Here is a 22,739-nt window from a genome sequence, read left to right on the forward strand (position 1 = left end):
GCTGGTAAGCTGAGGGGCAGCACCAGACTCTAGTTTGATTTGGTATGGTTTCTACAACTGGATACCTTTTCTGACACCAACCACCCCAAGAATGTAATGGGTGTCAGTTTGCATGGCACCAATATCTGCCATGACCATGATTTCACTTGGCATGATGGGTCTCCTTCTCCAGCACATCATTTGTCATTGCCTCTGTGAAGCTCAGCATGCAGAAGGTGCTTTTTATGTGCCACCAGCATGGGTGCTAGTTACATGAGACCAGCATCAGCCACATAGCCTCCGTCAGGCCCAACACTTGAAAGGTGCTGTTTACATGCCACCAGCACAGGTGCCAATTCCATGGCACCAACAACAACAGCCACAGCTATGATTTCATTTGGCTCAACAGGTTTTCTCAAGCACGGCATATTGGCAAGGTCTGTCACTTGTCATCGCCTCTGTGAGGCCCAACATTTGAAGATCAGGCTTCACCACTTCATCCCATATCTTCTTGGGTCTACCTCTACCACAGTTAGAGATCAGCACTTCTTTACACAGCTGTCCTCATCCATATGCATAACATGACCATACCAGTGCATTCATCTCTCTTGCACACCACATCCGATGCCTCTTATGCCCAACTTTTCTCTCAAGACGCTTACACTCAGTCTTACATGCACACTGACATTACACATCCAGCGAAGCATACCAGTTTCATTTCTTTCAAGCCTACGCATGTCCTCACAGTCACAGCTCATGTTTCAATGCCATGAAGCACAGCTGTGCACATACAGGCATCATACAGTCTGCCTTTCACTCTGAGGAAGAGGCCCTTTGTTACCAACAGAGGTGGGAGATCTCTGAACTTTGTCCAACCTATTCTTATTCTAGCAGCTGATAACATCCATCCCTGCTACTGACTTGGTCGCCTAGGTAACGGAAGCTATCAACTACTTCTAGTTTTTACCCACTGGCATTTGATGGAATCTATTTTCTGTACATTTATAGTGTTGATTGTACCTACCACACACAAAAAGCTATTTTCCCTGTTAACCTTCTTCCGATATTGCTGCACCTCTTATGTGTCCATAGCTTACACCGAGTACATCTTATGAAATTTCTTCCTACTCCTTTCTACAGATCAAGCAGGGCCATCTACCTGAAGGGATTTGTGATTTTCTGTTTTCCTACTTACTAAGACTTCAATTTTTGCTAGGTTAGCTCGATTTTAGGCCCTTCAATTCTAGACTTTGCTTCCACACCTGAAACTTCTCTCTTTCTTGTTGTGATATATATCATCATCATCATTTAACATCTGTTTCCATGCTGGCATGGGTTGAATGTTTTGACTGGAAACTGGTAATCTGGGGGCTGCACCAGGTTCCAATCTGATTTGGCAAGATTTCTATGGCTGGATGCCCTTCCTAACACCAACCAATCCAAGAGTGGTTTTTTTATGTGCCACCAGCACAGGTGCCATTGACATGACACTGGCATCAGCCACATGTACAATCTCACTTGGCTTGATAAATCTTCTCAAGCACAGCATATCCTCCAGCGTTTGAAGGAAGCTTTTTACATGCCACTTACGTGACACTGATTTTGGCCACAACTACAACCTCACTTGGCTTGACAGATCTTCTCAAGCACAGCATACCGCTAAATGTCTCGGTCACTTATCATTACCTCAGTGAAGCCCAACATTCGAAGATTATGTTTCACCACCTCATCCCAGGTCTCCCTGGGTCAACCTCTCCCACAGGTTCCTCCACAGTTAGAGATTGGTCCTCCTTCACACAGCTGTCCTCATCCATCTGCATCACATGACCATACCAGCACAGTCATCTCTCTTGCACACCACATCTGATACTTCTTATGCCCAACTTATCTCTCAGGAGGCTTAAACTCTGTTGTGCATGCACACTGACATTACACATCCAGCAAAGCATACTAGCTTCATTTCTTACAAGCCTACACTTCCTGTGCTGGTGCCACATAAAAAGCACCTGTGCTGGTGTCACATAGAATTAAAACAAACCAGTGCTGGTGCCACATAGAAGGCACCCAGTACACTCTGTAAAGTGATTGCTATTAGGAAGGGTGCCCACTCATAGAAACTATGCCAAAATAGTCAACTGGAGCCTGGTAGTGCCCTCCAGCTTGCCAGTCTCTGACAAACTGTCCAACCCATAGCAGCATGGAAAATGGGCATTTGATGATGATGATGATGATGATACAGGCTTCATCCTGTTTCTTTCTACCAAATCCACTCACAAGACTTTGGTCAACCCTGGACTCTGTTAGAAGATGTTTGCCCAACGTGTCACACAGGGGGACTGAACCCAAACCCATGTAGTTAGGGAGCAGATTGCTTAACTACACAGCCATGCCCACCCCTGACAAAGGAAGATTTATCCCCAGATGATTGTTTTGTTAAAAAGAATGCCAGTTGTAGAATATTTTCACAGCACAACTCTCTTCTATTCATCAAGAACATTAATAACAAATGATGCAAGGTAAATATTGAAAGAGAAGCCTTCGTCATCACACCATCATCATCATTTAGCGTCCGTTTTCCATGCTAGCATGGGTTGGACGGTACAACTGATCTGGCAGTGTTTCTACGGCTGGATGCCCTTCCTAAAACCAACCACTCCGTGAGTGTAGTGGGTGCTTTTTACGTGCCACCGGCACGGGGGCCAGGCGAGGCTGGCAACGGCCACGAACGGATGGTGCTATGTGCCACCGGCACGGGGGCCAGGCGAAGCTGGCAACGGCCACAAACGGACGGTGCTTTTTACGTGCCACCGGCACGGAGGCCAGTCGGGGCGGTGCTGGCAGAATTTACAGGCTGCTAGAATTTACTTTTAACAAAAATTGGGTTAGGGTTAGTATAAGATTTGCATATGATTTAAGACAGACTTTACAAATGTAACTGATATATAAAGGAATTTTACTGTATGATCGTTACCAACGTCGCCTTACTGGCACCTGTGCCAGTGGCATGTGTAAAAAGATTCAAGCGAGGTCATTGCCAGTACTGCCTGACTGGCCCCCGTGCCGGTGGTACGTAAAAAGCACCCACTACACTCTCGGAGTGGTTGGCATTAGGAAGGGCATCCAGCTGTAGAAACTCTGCCAAATCAAGATTGGAGCCTGGTGCAGCCATCTGGTTTGCCAGCCCTCAGTCAAAATCGTCCAACCCATGCTAGCATGGAAAGCGGACGTTAAACGATGATGATGATGCTGTATAAGTGGAATCTCTATTTAATGATGTTGGTTTGATTGAACATAATAGTGGCGGTGGCGGTAATGGTGATAATTTTAGTGGCAACGGTAATAGTTTTACCCATCTTGTAGAAACTGGTGTTGAAAACAGCCAGTGACTATAATTTAATTGATATCTTAATTATTTTTGATAGTAATTGAAACAGTTGTTTGGTTGTTGAAAGATTATTCAAGTAATTGAAAAACAGTTGAAGATGGTATCTTGTGTATTGGAGAATTAATAATGGTTGTATCAACCTATTTTGAGAACATTGGCGATAAAAACTGTGCATACCATACTTATGTTCCACTGCATGGCGCCTTGGGCAAGTGTCTTCTACTATAGCCTCAGGCCAACCAAAGCCTTGTGAGTGAATTTGGTAGACAGAAACTGAAAGAAGCCCATCGCATATATGTATATATATATATTTGTGTGTCTGTGTTTGTCCCCCCAACATCACTTGACAACCAATGCTGGTGTGTTTACATCCCCGTAACTTAGTGGTTCAGCAAAAGAGACCAATAGAATAAGTACTAGGTTTACAAAGAATAAGTCCTGGGATCAATTTGCTCAACTAAAGGCGGTGCTCCAGCATGGCCACAGTCAAATGACTGAAACAAGTAAAAGAGAATATGTAGATTCTGGCCCAGTGGTGACAAGCAATTAGTCGACACTGAAAGAATGGTGGTTAGGATGCTGTGAAGATGTCGGTCTAATGTCTGCTAGAAGAAAACTAGAATCACCTCATGCAGTGAGATAAAAAGCAGAATGAAATCAATTAGGGTCCAATAGATGTAATGAACATTACTTCTCAGTATAAATCCTGCTTTCGTCTCTTACAGAGATTTTCTAACAGAATAGTTATAATTCCTCAATTATAGCTTTGTCCAAAACAACTGAATTTTTCTCCCCACCCCCTCTTACATCTTGCCTACAGTCATCACTCTGCTATATTCTATTTCAGTGGTGGAGGCTCTTCTTGTGACTAACAAGGTGACCTCACTAGTGCTGGTGGCAAGAGAAAAAGCACCCAGTCCTCTTTGTAAAGGATAAGAAGGCAAGACATTGTCCACTGACCAGTATCGGATCCTGTCAAATTGTTTAATCCTTGCCTGCATGGAAAGTGGACACAAAATGATGGCAAATGTAGAATCAATCTTTCTCCATTGAAATTTTAGAAGCTACAATTGTGTATTTTCTTTTACTTCATTTGGAGTGAAAGTAATTACATTTGAAGAACGGGGACCTCATTGTTTCAGAGTTCCTTTTACTGTCCCCCCTGTACTGTCCCCCCTGAAAATCAAAAAGTCACAATATGGCCAGTTGTATCTAAACAGACACCAATGGCCATTGTTCTTATGTTCAGCAGAGTTAGAAGAAGCACATGCAACCTCAGATGCTGGTCCTATTCAAAAAAGTAGAACTTTCAAATGAGGAATAAAATTACTGCTGCGTTTTTGGTGTAAATGGAATATCACCCTTAACAACAACTGTGGAATTTCCATGGGCTCAGCTTGGAATGATAATGCTGTGCCTGGTGTAGTCTTCTACCTGGCTAGTTCCTGTCAAACTGTCCAACCCATGCCAGCATTGAAGACAGGTGTTAAAGGATGATGATGACGATGATATAATATGTATCAGTTTACATGGATCAAGTAGTTCATGGTCAGCAGCTCATTTGCATATTATCATCATTGTTTAACGTCAGCTTTCCATTTTAGCATGGGTTGGACAATTTGACTGAGGTCTGGCGAACCAGATGGCTGCACCAGGCTCCAATCTGATCAGGCAGAGTTTCTACTGCTGGATGCCCTTCCTAACACCAACGACTCCAAGAGAGTAGTGGGTGCTTTTATGTACCACCGGCACAAGGGCCAGTCAGGCAGTACTGGCAACAGCCACACTCAAATGGTACTTTTTATGTGCCACCTGCACAGGAGCCAGTCCAGCGGCACTGGCAACGACCTCACTCGAATGTTTTTTCATGTGCCAGTAAGGCAACACAGGTAATGATCACACTCGGATGGTGTTTTTTATGTGCCACTGGCATGGAGGCCAGCTTGTTGCTCTGGCAATTATCATGCTCAGATGGTACTTTTAGCGCTCCACTAGCAACGGATGCCAGCCACTGAGTTTGATTTCGATTTCACTTACCTCAACAAGTCTTCGCAAGCAGAGTTTAGTGTCCAATGACGGGAAGGTATACTTAAGTGGACTGGTTACACCCCTGGCATAGGCCACAAGGTTATGATCTCACTTGAGCTTGCCGAGTCTTCTCAAGCACAGCATATTTCCAAAGGTCTCGGTCACTAGTCATTGCCTCAGTGAGGCCCAAGTATAATGGTTTTACTCTTAGCTAAATCCTTCCTGCAGTAGTCTTAAGAAGATAGTGTCTCTAATTAATGGGACTCTAATTAGTTTCATGATTTGTTTGATACTTCTGTCTAGGGTGTCTCCTTTACTCTTATAACAGCTGACTATAATGATGCTACCCCACTGGAGATAACACCTTCCTGAATAATCTGATTAACTATACAGGTGACTAGATCATATCCTACTCTGCCAGGTATTTTAAGCATCTCAGTAGTAATTCCTGATTTACCAGGGACTTTCTTAATTACTTTATCTGTCAACAATTATATTTATGTATCATCATCATCATCATCATCCGTTTTCCATGCTAGCATGGGTTGGACGGTTTAACTGGGGTCTGTGAAGCCGGAAGGCTTCATCAGGCCCAGTCAGATTTGGCAGTGTTTCTACGGCTGGATGCCCTTCCTAACGCCAACCACTCCACGAGTGTAGTGGGTGTTTTTTATATATATAAATTACAAAATACAAAGTTATATCTTGAGATCGCTAGTGACAACAACACTCAAAATATATAACAGACTGGTCGACGGGAGTGTCAGTTTCAAATATATGATATGTTTCATATTAATTAGCGTGTCTCCGAAACGTCCCGTAGATGAACATTTATGTATTTTTTTAAATTGTGTCTTTACCTTTTCTGTATTTTCTCTGAAATTTTAATATGTCATTGTATGTTTTATTACCCCAAATTTTTAATTTAACAAATTTTTACCAAATGTTTTATGATTTTAAACGTAAATTCAATGTGTTATAATTGCAACACTGATTGTTATATATTTATATATTTTATATGATGTTTATATATTTATATATTTTATATGATGTTTATATATTTATATATTTTATATGATGTTTATATATTTATATATTTTATATGATGTTTATATATTTATATATTACTATATTTTTAAACGTCGAACTTAATATCTGTTCTGTAGATATAAATGAATATATGTATGCGTTTGATCTTTCTGTGGATTTTGTAATGTTCCTTTAGTTGCTGCTCACATTGCCTCCCCTTGGATTAATAAGTGTATATATATATGTATGTGTGTGTGTGTGTGTATATGTGTGTGTTGTTCTTTCCAGTAATGATATTTCTTGCATCTTCAGGCTTCTGGGAATAAAGTCAGTCGTCAATCCGTTCTGTGCGGCAGTCAAAATATTGTCCTTAATGGAAAGGTAAGTCATTTCCAATGATTTCTTTACTCAATGCAGCTCTGACAAACATTCTGATTACTATTTGGCTCACTAATTTAAGAAATCCTGCAACGGTCAAAGCCATGTTACCTCCTCCTCATCAGAGATCATTATCCCCCCCCACACACACACACACACTGACTTATTGAGAAAAAGAGAGAAATAAACAAAGAATTTCAGTATAACATACAGGAGTGGCTGTGTGGTAAGTAGCTTGCTAACCAGCAACATGGTCCCGGGTTCAGTCCCACTGCGTGGCATCTTGGGCAACTGTCTTCTGCTATAGCCCCGGGCCGAGCAATGCCTTGTGAGTGGATTTGGTAGACGGAAACTGAAAGAAGCCCGTCGTATATATGTATATATATATGTGTATGTGTGTGTATTTGTGTGTCTGTGTTTGTCCCCCTAGCATTGTTTGACAATCGATGCTGGTGTGTTTACGTCCCCGTCACTTAGCGGTTCGGCAAAAGAGACTGATAGAATAAGTACTGGGCTTACAAAGTAAAAGAGAGAGAAAAGAGTAAAGAGATAAATTGGTTTATTCCAATGGAGAAAAAAAGTGGATTGAACTCTACATTATCCTATGTGTATAGTTCAATTCTAGTTCAATGTACTAGAAACAGCTGCTAAATCTCTTTTAAATCACATATATTTTCATAAATATTTTTTCCTACCATAAATCTTCTGTTGCTTTTTAAGTGCCTAGTGCAAAAAAAAATTGGCCTAAATTGGTTCAGGGGTTGGGGGATTGTGAATTTAAAAAAAATTTATTTCATAAAAAGCTTCTTCTCTTCATTTCCAAGGCTGCAATGAAAAACAAAAATGGGAAAAAATTCTGTCAAAATGAAGATCCAACTGATGGGGATATCCTCATCCAAAACTCAGCCCTACAAATAATTAAATGAAACTACAGTCATCACAAACATGTATATTCAGACATGATTATATTGTGATCCTTTATATTTAGGGGTCTCAGTTTTGATACACTACTATGGGATATAAAAACTGAATCTTCTCTAAGTTTGGAGCATTACAATAAATTCAATAAGTAACCTTGGGGAGCTCTGGGGAAGGGATGACACAATTTGGCCATACGAAAACCCATTTTTTGGTACATCATTTTCATGACAAATTACTTATTTTCCTTGGAAAATGATCATTTGAAAGTTCTGGATGTGAACTTTGTTCTCATAGTTTTAACCACAATCTGACACTTGCCTAAGATGTCAGGGTCCCTCAAACACCCTGGTATTCCCACCCATTCACAAAGTTTATCTCATATTTTTTGGTGACTGCTGAATGGTAGCCCTGAACCTAGTTCAGTGAGCTTGAGTGTTAGATGTAATGAAAATCATACACTCATGTAGAGGAAAATTAAAAAAACATCACATCAGACTTCAATAGCCCACAAAATAATATTCATTGCATAATATAATTTTTATTGATGAAAATAGACCAGGCCGATGCCAGTGCCGCCGCGACTGGCTTCAGTGCCAGTGGCATGTAAAATGCACCAATCCGACCGTGGCCATTGCCAGCCTCGCCTGGCACCTGTGCAGGTGGCACGTAAAAAGCACCCACTACACTCACGGAGTGGTTGGCATTAGGAAGGGCATCCAGCTGTAGAAACACTGCCAGATAAGACCGGAGCCTGGTGCAGCCTTTTGGCTTCCCAGATCCCCGGTCGAACCGTCCAACCCATGCTAGCATGGAGAACGGACGTTAAACGATGATGATGATGATGATTTCTCTACAAAAAATGAAATTCACCCATATAAGAGAATCTAGGTGTATAGAGTGGGGAGAGAAAAGGGGGAAGCAGCAATGTAGTGAGGACTGGGAGTGGGGAATACTGTAAGTGGTGAGAATCTGGGTGTGGGGGAGATGCAGTGAGCAGAGTAGCAAGGACTAGATTGGGGAGTGTAAGATAATTGTAGTGTATGAAGAGGAAATGTGAGGAAGAGAAAGGAAAGGGAAGTGGGGGTGGTGTTTGGTTTGTTGGGGGGGGGTAGGGTGTGTGCTAGTTTTATTATGAGACACAACTCAGGTTCACTAGTGTGGGGGGTGGGTCTTCTCAAGAACTTCATATTGCCAGGCATCTCAGTCCAGTGTCATTTCTTGTGTGAGTTCCAACATCCTAAGATCAGTCCTCACCACTTCATCCCTTGTCTTCCTGGGTCTTCCTTTTACACAGGTGCCATCCACTTTCAGTGACAGGCTCTTCTTTATGCACCTGTCTTCATTCATACACATCACATGTCCAAACCAACAAAGTCTTCTCTCTTGCACACTGCATTTGATTCCTCTTATGTCCAACTTTTTTCTCAGCACATTTGTGCTTTGTCATTCATGCCACACATCCAGCAGAGCATTTCTCTCTAGTCTACACATGTCCTCTGCATTCAGAGCTCAAGTTTTACTACCATGGAGTATGGCTGTTCATACACAAGCGTCATACAATCTACCTTTCACTCTGAGAGAGAGTCCTTTAGTTGCCAACAGAGATAGTAGGTCTCTGAATTTTCTCCATCCTTTTCTAGAAACAATACTTTCAGAGCATCCACCCTCATTGTTATTTGGTCACCTAGGTAACAGAAACTGTCTACAACCTCAAGAGAGCCTCCTGGGCATTTGAGAGTATCTAATTCCCATATGCTCTTAGTGCTTATTGTTCCTGCACTTCTGCCACACACAAAGGTGACCTTATCTGTTAATCTTCCTGTGATTCCAATGCATCTCTTATGTGCAGTGAATGGAATTACTGCCACACACAAAGGTGACCTTATCTGTTAATCTTCCTGTGATTCCAATGCATCTCTTATGTGCAGTGAATGGAATTACTTCCAACTCCTTTCCTACAGATTGAGCAGGGGCCATTTACCTGATGGAACTAGAGTCTTACCTGCTTTCTTATTAACAACTTTGGTCTTAGCTAGGTTAACTTCAAGGCCCTTCAATTCCAGGCTTTGCTTCCATACCTGAAGTTCCTTCTCCAATTCTGTTATAGATTCTGCAATAAGAACAAGGTCATCAACATATAATAATTCCCATGAGCATTCAGTCTTGAATTGCTCTGTCATGGCCTGCAGGACTATGATGAACAAGAGTGGACTAACAACTGAGCCATGATGAACCCCTACCTAAGCACTAAATTCATCACTATATTCATGGCTGACTCTCACCTTAGTGACAGCCCCACTGTACATGACTTGTACAGCTCTAACAAGCCACTCCTCTACTCCTAACTTCCTTAGAGACCACCATATAACAGAACATGCAACTCTGTCAAAAGCTTTCTCCAAGTCACTGAAAGCTCAGTATATTGGCCAAATACTTTTCCTGTGGCTGTCTCCCTAGGAAGATGGCATCTTTGGTACTCTTCCCAGGTACAAAAACAAACTGCATCTCATCTAGTTTAATTCTATTTCTAATCAGTTGAGCCATGATCCTCCCTATAACTTTCACGACCTGGTCCAGTTGTTTGATACCTCTGTAGTATATATACCGATTCATATATATATATATATATATATATATATATATAATATATATATCTTTTGTTATATGTTTATATTGATTTATTGAGATATTCTGTTAATGTACTACATACTTGCTAACTTGGTATTTTGAGTACTACTACTAGAATGAAACTTAATTTAGTGAAAGCCAGTTAAGGAATCAGTCCTCTTTCAAGATACTACACTTGAAAGGGAAGTGGTTTCACTGTAAGATTGATTCCACCCGAACCCTACAACATACGCTTGATTAGAAAAATAAGGATCTCTTAACAGGATTCCACATTTTAGTCAGCTCTCCTGTTACTTCAGTGTTGTCATATGGAATAGAGGATGTCAGCCAATGCATAAAAGTATATTTAGGACGGTCTAAAGACTGATATTACTTCATTAGATCAATAACCAATCACTAAATCATTTCATTATTTCTATTATAAGGAAGACTCTTCAACAATTTCACTGATTTTAAATTGCTTTATTTTGATATTCTCAAACACGTTTGTTTGGACAATGCAGCCAAGCATTGCATCTGTAAATCTGCTGATAAACACTTTCGTTTCGTTTCCTCTGCAAAATTGGGACAACTGTGGCCTCTCTTGGAAATGAGCCCCACAAGGTGAGGTGGTTGCTGGCTATTCTCCACAGCAATGCCATTGCAATCATGTCTGCGGGGCACATCTGAACATGCCATTTTTTTTCTTTGTAATTAAATTGTGATCCATTTTTTTTATATAAGTAAAACTTGTAAACTCATTTTGTTTTTGAATTTTCCTTAGAAAACCACATTAATTAATGAATTAATATTTATGCATTTATTAAGTGAACAGCTGGAACTGAAATAGCCTTCCACTCCTGAACTATTTTATCCCTTTCCTTAAAATGATTTTCTATAATTAGATTTTCCATTTATGAAATAAACTTAAATGGCTGTCTTATTTAAAGGTGGGGACATCTTCTTTCTAAGATTTTCTTTCTTTTTTGTATAAAGTTGAGAGCACATTTAAAATTACTCCATGTCATTGAGTCTTCTTTCTTGTCTTACAGACCATCATCATGTCGGATTGTATCATTCGTGGGGATCTGGCCAATGTCAGAATCGGCAGACATTGTATAATCAGTGCCAAAGCTGTGATTAGACCACCTTTTAAGAAGTTTAGCAAAGGGTAAGAGAAATTTCTCTGTTCTCAACTATTATTACTCCAAGCTATTTAGCATTTATACTTATTCTATATTCTCATTGATTGAATCTCCAGTTGTCATCAGATGTCTGATATTTGAATGTGTACAAGGCCTGGACAAGATTTAAACTAGAAACAATTATCTCTAAACTTCTAGCCATGTCATTATCCACTAAACCTTTAGCACATATATATATCAAGTGCTAATTTGGTTGTGTGTGTATATCTACCTGGTGGCAACATAGTGTAAATCATCATCATCATCATCGTTTAGCGTCCGTTTTCCATGCTAGCATGGCTTGGACGGTTCTACTGGGGTCTGTAAAGCCAGAAGGCTTCATCAGGCCCAGTCAAATCTGGCAGTGTTTCTACGGCTGGATGCCCTTCCTAACGCCAACCACTCCGTGAGTGTAGTGAGTGCTTTTTACGTGCCACCTGCACAGCCAGCTATATTGTAGATATATTTGTATACAATAATATTTGAGAAATGATAACCTGAACAACTCCCCTCTAAAAATCCTTATTTTCTTAACCTGTTTCACAAATTCCATAGTTAAGTTATTCTCAGTGATCTAATCCAAAATTTGGTTGAAATATTTGTTGGGAATCATTTTGACTAGTCTATAGCATGCGAGCAGCACATGGTTGTGTGTGCAGTGACCTTCCTGGGGCAGTGTATTGATTGACATTGCTGTGTTTATTTCACAAGTTGTGACATTGACAGGAAGTTGGAACAATGAGCCAACATGAAATTTTGCACTAAACTTGGGAAGTCTGCTACAGAGACATTGAGCATTTCTTTGGCAACAAGACAATGGGCCATGCGCAATATTTTGAGTGGCACAGGCGCTTCAAAAGTGGAAGAATGTCCTTGGAAGACCTGCCATGAGTGCCCACCCCCGAAAATGTGGAGAATGTTCATCATCATGTGGATGAGGATCATTGGAGGACAGTCAACGACATTGCTGATGTAGTTTGCCTGTCCTGTGGGTCCATGCAGGTAATCCTAACATCTGAATTGAACATACGGCATGTCTCTGCCAAGTTTGTCCCGTTACCTCTGAGCAGAAAGAACATAGCATCAAAGTCAGTCAGGATCTCCATCGACATGCCACTGATGACTCCTTCATCGTGTCGCTAATCACCACCAGTGACAAGAGTTGGGTCTGTGGGTGCAACCCAGAGATGCAGCAGCAGTTGTCACCATGGAAGAGCTCTTCGTCTCCACAACCGAAGAAGGTACAACAGACCCACAGCTCAATCGAGAGCATGCACATCATTTCATTGCAGCATGCATGATGTAGATTATTCAACGTCCATGGTATCGAGAATTTATACTCCAGACCCAGATCACCAATCTAGAGCTCTACTGCAAAGCATTTGAGGGAGGACATTCAACGAAAGTAACCAGATCTATGGAGCACAGAAAACTGGATTCTTCACAACAAGAAATCCACCCTGTCACCAAGCTCTTCTCACTAAAAACAACATGCTTCTGCACCCACCCTATTCCCCAGATTTAGTACCTGCAGACTTCCATCTCTTCCCTAGGAGAAAAAGGTAACCATTTTAACACCATTGTCCCGATCCAGAACAAATTGCAGAAGGTCCTCGACTCGCTTACCAAAAACGACTTCCAGGCAGGAATGCTGGGGCCAGTCTATTGCTGCACAAGGTGACTATTTCAAAGGAGATGAGGTTAAAACTTGGGTAAATAAGTTACTTTTTATTAATTAACATATCTAGTCCAGGAACTTTTTGATACCAGGTGAAGTCCATTTTCCATGCTGGCATGGGTTGGACGGTTTGTCAGGAGCTGGAGAGCTGCACCAGGCTCCAATTGTCTATTTTGGCATAGTTTCTAGGGCTGGATGCCTTTCCTAACACCAATCACTTTATAGAATGTATTGGCTGCTCTTTACGTGGCACCTAATAAATGTTAGCCAAGCATTCATAATCTTTATAAAACTCAGTTATTTGTCCTAGAATTTGGATTTGTCTGTTTCTTGAAGACCTAAAGCTGTGTTAAATGAAACAATATTTTCCAATAATAATTGTTCAGTGGAAGACATGCTAGCGTCCAGTTAGGCTTGCAGCATCGCATTCCATTCGGGTGTTCCGAGGTGGGATCCTTTTGGGAAACACTTTCATTCATCCCCAGCATCGATATTTTTTACTGTGGCCATGCTGGGGCACTGCCCCCAAGTGTTTTAGTCAAGCAAATCAACCCCAGTACTTTTTTAATCCGGGTATTCTATCAGTCTCTTTTACTGAACCACTAAGTTATGGGGACATAAACACACCAACAATGGTTATCAAGTGGTGGTGGGGATACAAACTGAGACACACACACATTAGGGGCTTCTTTCAGTTTCTATCAACCAAATCCACTCATAAGGCTTTGGTTGGCCTGAGCCTACAGTAGAAGACACTTGCCCAAGGTGCTATGCAGTGAGAATGAACCCAGAACCACGCAGTTGGGAAGCAAACCCCTTACCACACGACCATACCTGCACCTACCATCATCATCATCATCCGTTCTCCAGGCTGGCATGGGTTTAATGGTTTGACTGGGGAGACGGGGCTGCACCAGGCTCCAATTTGATCTGGCAGAGTTTCTACAGCTGGATGCCCTTCCTAACGCCAACCACTCCAAGAGTGTTGTGAGTATTTTTTACATGCCACTGGCACAGGAAGCCAGTCAGGCAACACTGGGCATTGACCCGTGCATGAATGGTGCTTATTGCATACCACCAGCACGGGTGCCAGTCAGGCAACACTGGCATTGACCCGCGCATGAATGGTGCTTATTGCATACCACCAGCACGGGTGCCAGTCAGGCAACACTGGCATTGACCCGCGCATGAATGGTGCTTATTGCATACCACCAGCACGGGTGCCAGTCAGGCAACACTGGCATTGACCCGCGCATGAATGGTGCTTATTGCATGCCACCAGCACGGGTGCCAGTCAGGCAACACTGGCATTGACCCGCGCATGAATGGTGCTTATTGCATGCCACCAGCACGGGTGCCAGTCAGGCAACACTGGCATTGACCCGCGCATGAATGGTGCTTATTGCATGCCACCAGCACGGGTGCCAGTCAGGCAACACTGGGCATTGACCCGCGCATGAATGGTGCTTATTGCATGCCACCAGCACGGGTGCCAGTCAGGCAACACTGGCATTGACCCGCGCATGAATGGTGCTTATTGCATGCCACCAGCACGGGTGCCAGTCAAGCAGCACTGGCATCAGCCACAACTACAATTTCCATTTTGATTTTGATTGAGATTTTCATTTTACTTGACTCAATAAGTCTTCTCAAGCACTGCATGTTGCCCAACGATTCAAAGGCACTTTTTAAATGGGCTGCTTAAACAACACTGGTATAGGCTACAGCTGTGATCCCACTTTGCTTGCCGGGTCTTCTCAATCACCACATATCTCCAGAGGTCTCAGTCTCTTGACATTGCCTCTGTGAAGGTCATGCTTCATCACCTCATCCCATGTCTTCCTGGGTCTCCCTCTTCCACTGTTAGGGAGTGACACTTCTTCACACAGTTCTCCTCATCCATACGCAGCACATGATCATACCAGCACAATCGTCTCTCAGGGCGCTTACACTCTGTTGTGTGTGCACACTGACATTACACATCCAGCAGATCATACTAGTTTCATTTCTTTCAAGCCTACGCATGTCCTCAACAGCCATGTTTCACTGTTGTGTAGCATGGCCATACAGTCTACCTTTCACTCTGGCTGAGAGAACAAATACACCAGTCATATCCTGGGGTAGGAAACACTGAGCTGAGCCGAATCTCCTCCTCCTCCCCTATAAATTTATGACTTTGACCTGATATTATAGATTATTATTTATCAAGTTCTAAATATGTGTTAAATATTTTTTCTCTTTCCAGTGTAGCATTTTTCCCTCTCCATATAGGGGACCATGTCTTCATAGGTGAAGATTCTGTTATCAACGCAGCACAAGTTGGATCTTTCGTTCAAGTCGGCAAAAACTGTGTCATCGTGAGTAAAACTTCAGATGCTTTCAGAAAAGGAATATTCTTAGAAGAATCAAGGAATTGCCATTTTGGATATTATTTTCAATAATGATTTCTTTGTTTGTTTACAAAAATAGAAATATTCATCATCATCATCATCGTCGTTTAACGTCCGTTCTCCATGCTAGCATGGGTTGGACGGTTCGACCGGGGTTCTGGGAAGCCAGAAGGCTGCACCAGGCTCCAGTCTAATTTGGCAATGTTTCTACAGCTGGATGCCCTTCCTAACGCCAACCACTCCGTGAGTGTAGTGGGTGCTTTTTACGTGCCACCTGCACAGGTGCCAGGCGGGGCTGGCAACGGCCACGGTCAGATTGGTGTATTTTATGTGCCACCGGCACGGAAGCCAGTCGAGGCGGTGCTGGCATCGGCCACGAGTCGGATAGTGCTTTTTACGTACCACCAGACCAGGGATCCTGGCTGGTTCAATTCGATTTCGATTTCGCTTGCCCCAACATGTCTTCACAAGCAAAGGGGGTTGGCAAGGGTGCCTGTCGTACGGTCGCATTGGAGTATTTTACGTGCCACAGCCACGAGTCGGATAGTGCTTTTTACGTACCACCAGACCAGGGATCCTGGCTGGTTCAATTCGATTTCGATTTCGCTTGCCCCAACATGTCTTCACAAGCAAAGGGGGTTGGCATGGGTGCCTGTCGTACGGTCGCATTGGAGTATTTTACGTGCCACGGCCCCGAGTCGGATAGTGCTTTTTACGTAACACCAGGCCAGGGATCCTGGCTGGTTCAATTCGGTTTCGATTTCGCTTGCCCCAACATGTCTTCGCAAGCATGGGGGGTTGGGATGGGTGTCTGTCGTCGGATGAGGTTCTATATCGACTTCGCTTGCCTCAACCGGTCTTTGTGTCCAAGGGAGGAAAGGCATTCATAAGTGGGCTGGGCTCACTTGTCCTGCCTGGTCTTCTCACGTACAGAATATTTCCAAAGGTCTCGGTCTCTGGTCATTTCCTCAGTGAGGCCTAAAGTTCGAAGGTCGTGCTTCACCACCTCGTCCCAGGTTTTCCTGGGTCTACCTCTTCCACGGGTTCCCTCAACTGCTAGGGATTGGCACTTTCTCACACACCTATCTTCATCCATTCTCGCCACATGACCATACCAGCGCAATCGTCTCTCTTGCACACCACAACTGATGCTTCTTAGGTACAACATTTCTCTCAAGGTGCTAACGCTCTGTCGAGTATGTACACTGACATTACACATCCATCGGAGCATACTGGCTTCATTCCTCACGAGCTTACGCATGTCCTCAGCAGTCACAGCCCATGTTTCGCTGCCATGTAGCATGGCTGTTCGTACACATGCATCATACAGTCTGCCTTTTACTCTGAGCGAGAGGCCTTTAGTCACCAGCAGAGGTAAGAGCTCCCTAAACTTTGCCCAGGCTATTCTTATTCTAGCAGTTACACTTTCAGCGCACCCACCCCCACTACTGACTTGGTCACCTAGATAACGGAAGCTATCAACTACTTCTAGTTTTTCCCCCTGGAAAGTGACGGAAGTTGTTTTCTGCAGATTTTCGGAGGTTAATGCTCCCGAGCATCTGCCACATACAAAAACTATCTTCCCAGTTAGCCTACCTTTGACATTGCTGCACCTCTTATGTGTCCATAGCTTACACTGGGTACATCTTATAGAGTTTCTAGCTTACACTGGGTACATCTTATTTCTAAGAGAGAGAGTTATGCACGATAGAGTGATGGCTTGTTGCCAACTTAATGTGACAGTCCCATGAAAGGGAAGAATGTTACTGTTATTTAGCCCCAGGAAACACCGTTTCTAGTTGGTTATGTGACACAAGCATTCTGTGTCCTTAAATTTTCAAATGGTGTTTCTTGGGGCTAAATAACAGTAACATTCTTCCCTTTCCTGGGACTGTCACATTAAGTTGGCAACAAGTCATCACTTTATTTATTTGTTTGTTTTGCAAGATGTTAAACCATGTGTTGAAACACCTTCTGTTGTATCTTGGGATGGGTCATTATGCCAATAATAACTACACACACTGGTTCTATTTCATTTCTTTTATTGTTATTTGTTAATTATATCTCACCACTTCATCCTAGAGGTTCACACTTCTTTATGCAGTCATGCTCATCCATATGTATCATATGACCATACCCAATTTTTTCTCAAGATGTTTACACTCTGTCACACATGCTGGCTTCATTTCTTTCAAGCTTTCATGTCCTTTGCAGTCACAGCCCGTGTTTCACTTCCGGCTTTGTTAATATTTAACCAATTTGTCGAAGTTGTTCCATTGCTATTTGCAACTCTTTCTCTACTCTGGGTCTGTCTTCTAGTTTGCACTTTCTTTATTTATATGGACGTCAGTGAGAATGTTTGCGGGAGAGCAAAAGAAAGAGTGTGTGTGTGTGTAAGTGCACATCTTTGAATGTGTGGATGCACATTTGTGTGACATAGTCGATTCTTTAAGTATGTGGGAGAGAACATCTGTTTGTGTATGGTGTAGATTTTGTGAAAGGTATGAGTTGTAAACATTTATTTCTGTATCATCATCATCATCATCATCTAGCGTCCGTTCTCCATGCTAGCATGGGTTGGACGGTTCGACCGGGGATCTGGGAAGCCAGAAGGCTGCACCAGACTCCAGTCTTATCTGGCAGTGTTTCTACGGCTGGATGCCCTTCCTAACGCCAACCACTCCGTGAGTGTAGTGGGTGCTTTTTACGTGCCACCTGCACAGGTGCCAGGCAAGGCTGGCAACGGCCATCATCATTTAATGTCCATGCTGGCTAGGGTGTGACACTTTTTCACACAGCCATCCACATCCATTCTCAACCACAGTCATCTCTCTTGCACACCACATCCAATGCCTCTAATGCCAAACCTTTCTCTCAAGATGCTTACACTGTTGAGCATGCACACTGACATTGCACATCCAGTGAAGCATACTAGCTTCATTTCTTTCAAGTGTATGCATGTCCTCAGCTGTCACTGCCCATGTTTCACTTCCGTGTAGCCTAGCTGTTCGCACTCAGGCGTCGTACAATCTGCCTTTCACTCTGAGAGAGAGAGAGGCCCTTTGTTGCCAGCAGAGGTGGGAGCTCTCTGAACTTTGCCCAGCCTAATCTTATTCTTGGAGCTATACTCTCAAAGCCTTCACTTCTGCTACTGACTTAGTCACCTAAATAACTGAAGCTATCTACTTCTAGCTTACCCCCACTGCCAGTTGGAGTCTATTTTCTGTGTTTATTCTACCTATGCATCTTCCACACACAAAAGCTATTTTCCCTTTTAACCTTCCTCTGATATTGCTGCACCTCTTATGTGTCCATAGCTTACACTGGGTTCATTTTATAGAGTTTCTACCTATGCCTTTTCTACAGATCGAGCAGGGTCATCTACCTGAAGGGATTTGAGATTTGTCTGCCTTCCTACTTACTAAGACTTTGGTTTTTGCTAGGTTAACTCTTAAGGCCCTTTGATTCTAGACTTTGCTTCCATACCTGAAACTTCATCTCTAGTTCTGGTAGTATATAGATTTCTTATAAGTCCGTATACATACATTGGTGTGAATGTTAGATTGATATACATCTGTTTGAGATCATTTGCTGTGCATGGGTAAGACATAATTCCTCAATACTCGTATACCATATTCCTTATTTCTTTGAGTTGTAAGAAATGAAAGATAAAGAGGCACTAAATTGTAATTTGACCATCCTAAAAAAAAGTAAAACTGGTCTTAAATGTCATATACACATCCCAGCACCACATTGAGAAGAGTTGCGTGAGGCTCACAACAGAGTTAGACTCCCAGTCTATAAGGATTGTCCAGCTCAGAGTGTCATCTCTCATATCGTCAGTATAACACAAGCATCAGTGATCTACCAGCTGCCTTAACAAGCTGAAGGTTGTGAGCATCCGGCCATGGCCTAGTTCATTGATTTTCTCTATTTTGAGAACTCCACAGTAGATCTTGAATACCCCTCGTGCCAAAACACCCGTCTCCACACGCTAATTGAGCTGGAACAGGAAATACCTGTAAAAGATGGCAGCTGGTCAGTTGTACAACACCAAATAATATTGCTTTCAAATTTTGAGGAGGAAGGAAATCGATTACATCAACCCCCAGTACTCAACTGGTACTTATTTCAACAATCCCAAAAGGGTGAAAGGCAAAGTCAACTCTGGTTGCATTTGAACTCAGAACACAGAGATGGATGAAATGCTGTTGCTAAGCATTTTGCCCAACCAGCTGATGATTCTGCGAGCTTGCCTCCTTACAACTCTGAATAATATTAAGAATGGTGTTTATCTGGTGCTTATACAATATTACATGGAAGATTAAGTCCACCACTGTAAGCTATGACTTCTGCAAATCTCATGACCTCTTCTGTTCCAACTTGGAAGTGTGTAGTAGGTATCTGAGCATTAAACTAAACGTTGACATATTTCTAGTGGTTCTTTAAATACTGAATTCCAATCTTGCTGAGATCACCTTTGCCTTTCATCTTATCCAGGGTCAATAAAATAATGCCCCAGTCAAGTAATGGGTGTCAAGCTATTTAACTGACCTTGTCATTCAACTAAATCAGAAAACATTTAATCAAACTCCTTACTTCCCCTTATGTATTACATTGACAGAGAAATCATTTTCTCTGTTACAGATAATAAAATATAACAGTGTGACATTTTATTTCCTAAATTTATAGCTTTCAGTCTATATTTCTACCCAACTGTTCTATTTTTATGTACTTCTTTCTTGTATGTGTTAATTGAAAAATCATTTTTATAAAATGTAACAATCATTCACTATAAATGTTTTCTATCTTCCCTTTTGCCTCTCATCCATCAGGGACGCCGATGCATCTTGAAAGACTGTTGTGCTATTGCTGACAATACTGTCTTGCCTCCAGAAACAGTTGTGCCCCCCTTTACTCTATTTTCCGGTTCACCTGGTATGTGCTTTATGCTCCACTAATTCCTCGATATTATTTTACCCATAAATACTTTTTAAATAACTCTAATCTTTTGGCTGAGTACTCCACAGGTTTCTTATGTTATTTATTTCTGTTTCAAGAATATATTTCATTTGAAACAAGATGCAGGTGTGATTGTGTGATTAAGAAGCTTACTTCTCATCTGTGTGGTCTTGGGTTCAGTCCCACTGTGCAGCAGTACTTTAGGCAAGTGTCTTGAGCTGACCAACGCCTTGCAAGTGGATGTGGTAGGCAGAAACTGAAAGAAGCCTGTTGTGTGTGTGTACATGCATTCTTGTCTTCATATCATGTGATGGTTGTAAACAAGATCCCCATCATAATAAGCAATGCCATTCATTGTTAAATGTAGACAATCTACCTCAACAAATCCATCTGACCCCTACCAGCTTGGAAAAAAAAGGGGACACTAAGTGATGCTGGTTGCACGAGCAGATATTCTTGTTTGTGCTGGTGATGTTAAAAAAATATATGAAGCAAAAGAATGCCTTCAGAAGATTGAGAGCAATAAAATTACCAAAATTTAATGTTTTTAAGAGAAAGCAAAGAAATATTATTTCACTAAATGATTCCATCTCCACACCGTGGTACATTAGAAACCTTTAAATTCCTTTCACATCCATAATTGATATTTCATGTAATTTCCATTTAACTTTATTTTGATCATTTTATTTACAGGTCGATTTTGCGGAGAACTACCAGAGTGTACACTTGAAATGATGTTTGATGTAACCAAAGGTTTTTATCAGAACTTCGTGCCTCTAAATAAAAGCAAATAGAAAAATCTCCCTATTTATATATATATATTTCATGTAAGTATATTTCAATTCATCATCATTTAATGTCCATGCTGGCATGGATTGCATGATTTGGAAGGCTGCACCAGACTCCACTCTGATTTGACATGGTTTTCTACGGGTGGCTGCGTTTATAAACAACTCTGAATAATATTAAGAATGGTGTTTATCTGGTGCTTATTCAACATTACATGGAAGATTAAGTCCAGCAATGTAAGCTATGACTTCTGCAAATCTCATGACCTCTTCTGTTCCAATTTGGAAGTGTGTAGTAGGTATCTGAGCATGAAATTAAACATTGACATATTTCTAGTGGTTCTTTAAATACTGAATTCAAATCTTGCTGAGGTCACCTTTGCCTTTCATCTTATCCACCAACCACTCCAAGAGTGTAATGGGTGTTTATACATGCCATTTGCATGACACCAGGTTTTTTTTTTATGTGTACTACTGGCACAGGAGCCAATTTGTATGACATCAGTGTCTGCCATATTAAATGGCAGACACACTGGTATCTGCCAATTGTTAGAATATATTCAAAAGGATGTTAAAAACCTTCATCCACTAAGTTTGTGTGTCGTGTTTAGTTAGGATGTGGAGTGTAAGCAATGCAGGCAAAGGAGCTGGTGACGGTAAACAGAAAGTAGATATCTATACATGTGGTGGAAGAAAGCCAGGGCATTGTAAGAATGGAAGTTTGACTGCATCAATAAAGAACTGATTCTGTAGTCTCCAGAGTTTCTTCAGGCAATTGACTAAAGCTGAGTGTTGCTTTTGAAAGGAAGGCAGTGAGCTAGCAAAACACTTGGTGGAATTTGAGTTCAGAACATAAAGACAGACAAACTTTCTCTTTGAGTTCAACTTTACCTTTCATAAGTATCAGTTAAGCTTTGGGATCAAACATAATTGGCTTAGTCCACATTCTCCTGAAATTTCTAGTCTTTGCCAAAATTAATTTTGAAAGGTGTAGTGATGGAAACCCTTTAGAATTCACATTGTTTTGTCAAATACAATGCTTATATATTTGCATATTGATTTAAATTAATCATGCATTATCTTGTAGCTCTGAGACTTCAAAGATGTAATAGTACAATGGTGTTCTTAGGTAGATGTGAGTCTAGATCTGCCTGGTTTGAACAGAAAATTTGGGGCCAGATATTGCCAGCTTAAATGCTAAAGGGTTAATGGGATATTAGGTGCATCTGGTATTAAGGCTTAATACCAGATGCTCCTAATATCCCTTTAGCATTTAAGCTGGCAATATCTGGCCCCTAATTATGGTATCTGGTATTAAGCCTTACTATAAGAAGGGAGTTTTGATATTTCAAACAAGGCCCTTTTAAGTGTGTTGAAGGCCATGAATGAAGCTGCCCTTATTTGTGTTAT

At 41.7% G+C, this 22,739-nt stretch overlaps 1 protein-coding gene across 1 annotated transcript in view; it reads left to right on the plus strand.

Moving 5' to 3' along the window:
- The window catches only part of LOC115210627 (dynactin subunit 5), a 31,425-nt gene that overhangs the window by 6,512 nt on the left and 2,174 nt on the right, over positions 1-22,739 (plus strand). The window contains exons 2-6 of the mRNA XM_029779252.2: positions 6,734-6,802; positions 11,380-11,498; positions 15,435-15,546; positions 20,415-20,517; positions 21,235-21,368. Coding sequence (XP_029635112.1) covers positions 6,734-6,802; positions 11,380-11,498; positions 15,435-15,546; positions 20,415-20,517; positions 21,235-21,335 — 504 coding nt within the window. The 3' untranslated portion in view covers positions 21,336-21,368. The remainder of the gene's footprint in view (positions 1-6,733; positions 6,803-11,379; positions 11,499-15,434; positions 15,547-20,414; positions 20,518-21,234; positions 21,369-22,739) is intronic.

This window comes from Octopus sinensis, linkage group LG1 (assembly GCF_006345805.1).
Source record: "Octopus sinensis linkage group LG1, ASM634580v1, whole genome shotgun sequence".
Taxonomy (NCBI): domain Eukaryota; kingdom Metazoa; phylum Mollusca; class Cephalopoda; order Octopoda; family Octopodidae; genus Octopus; species Octopus sinensis.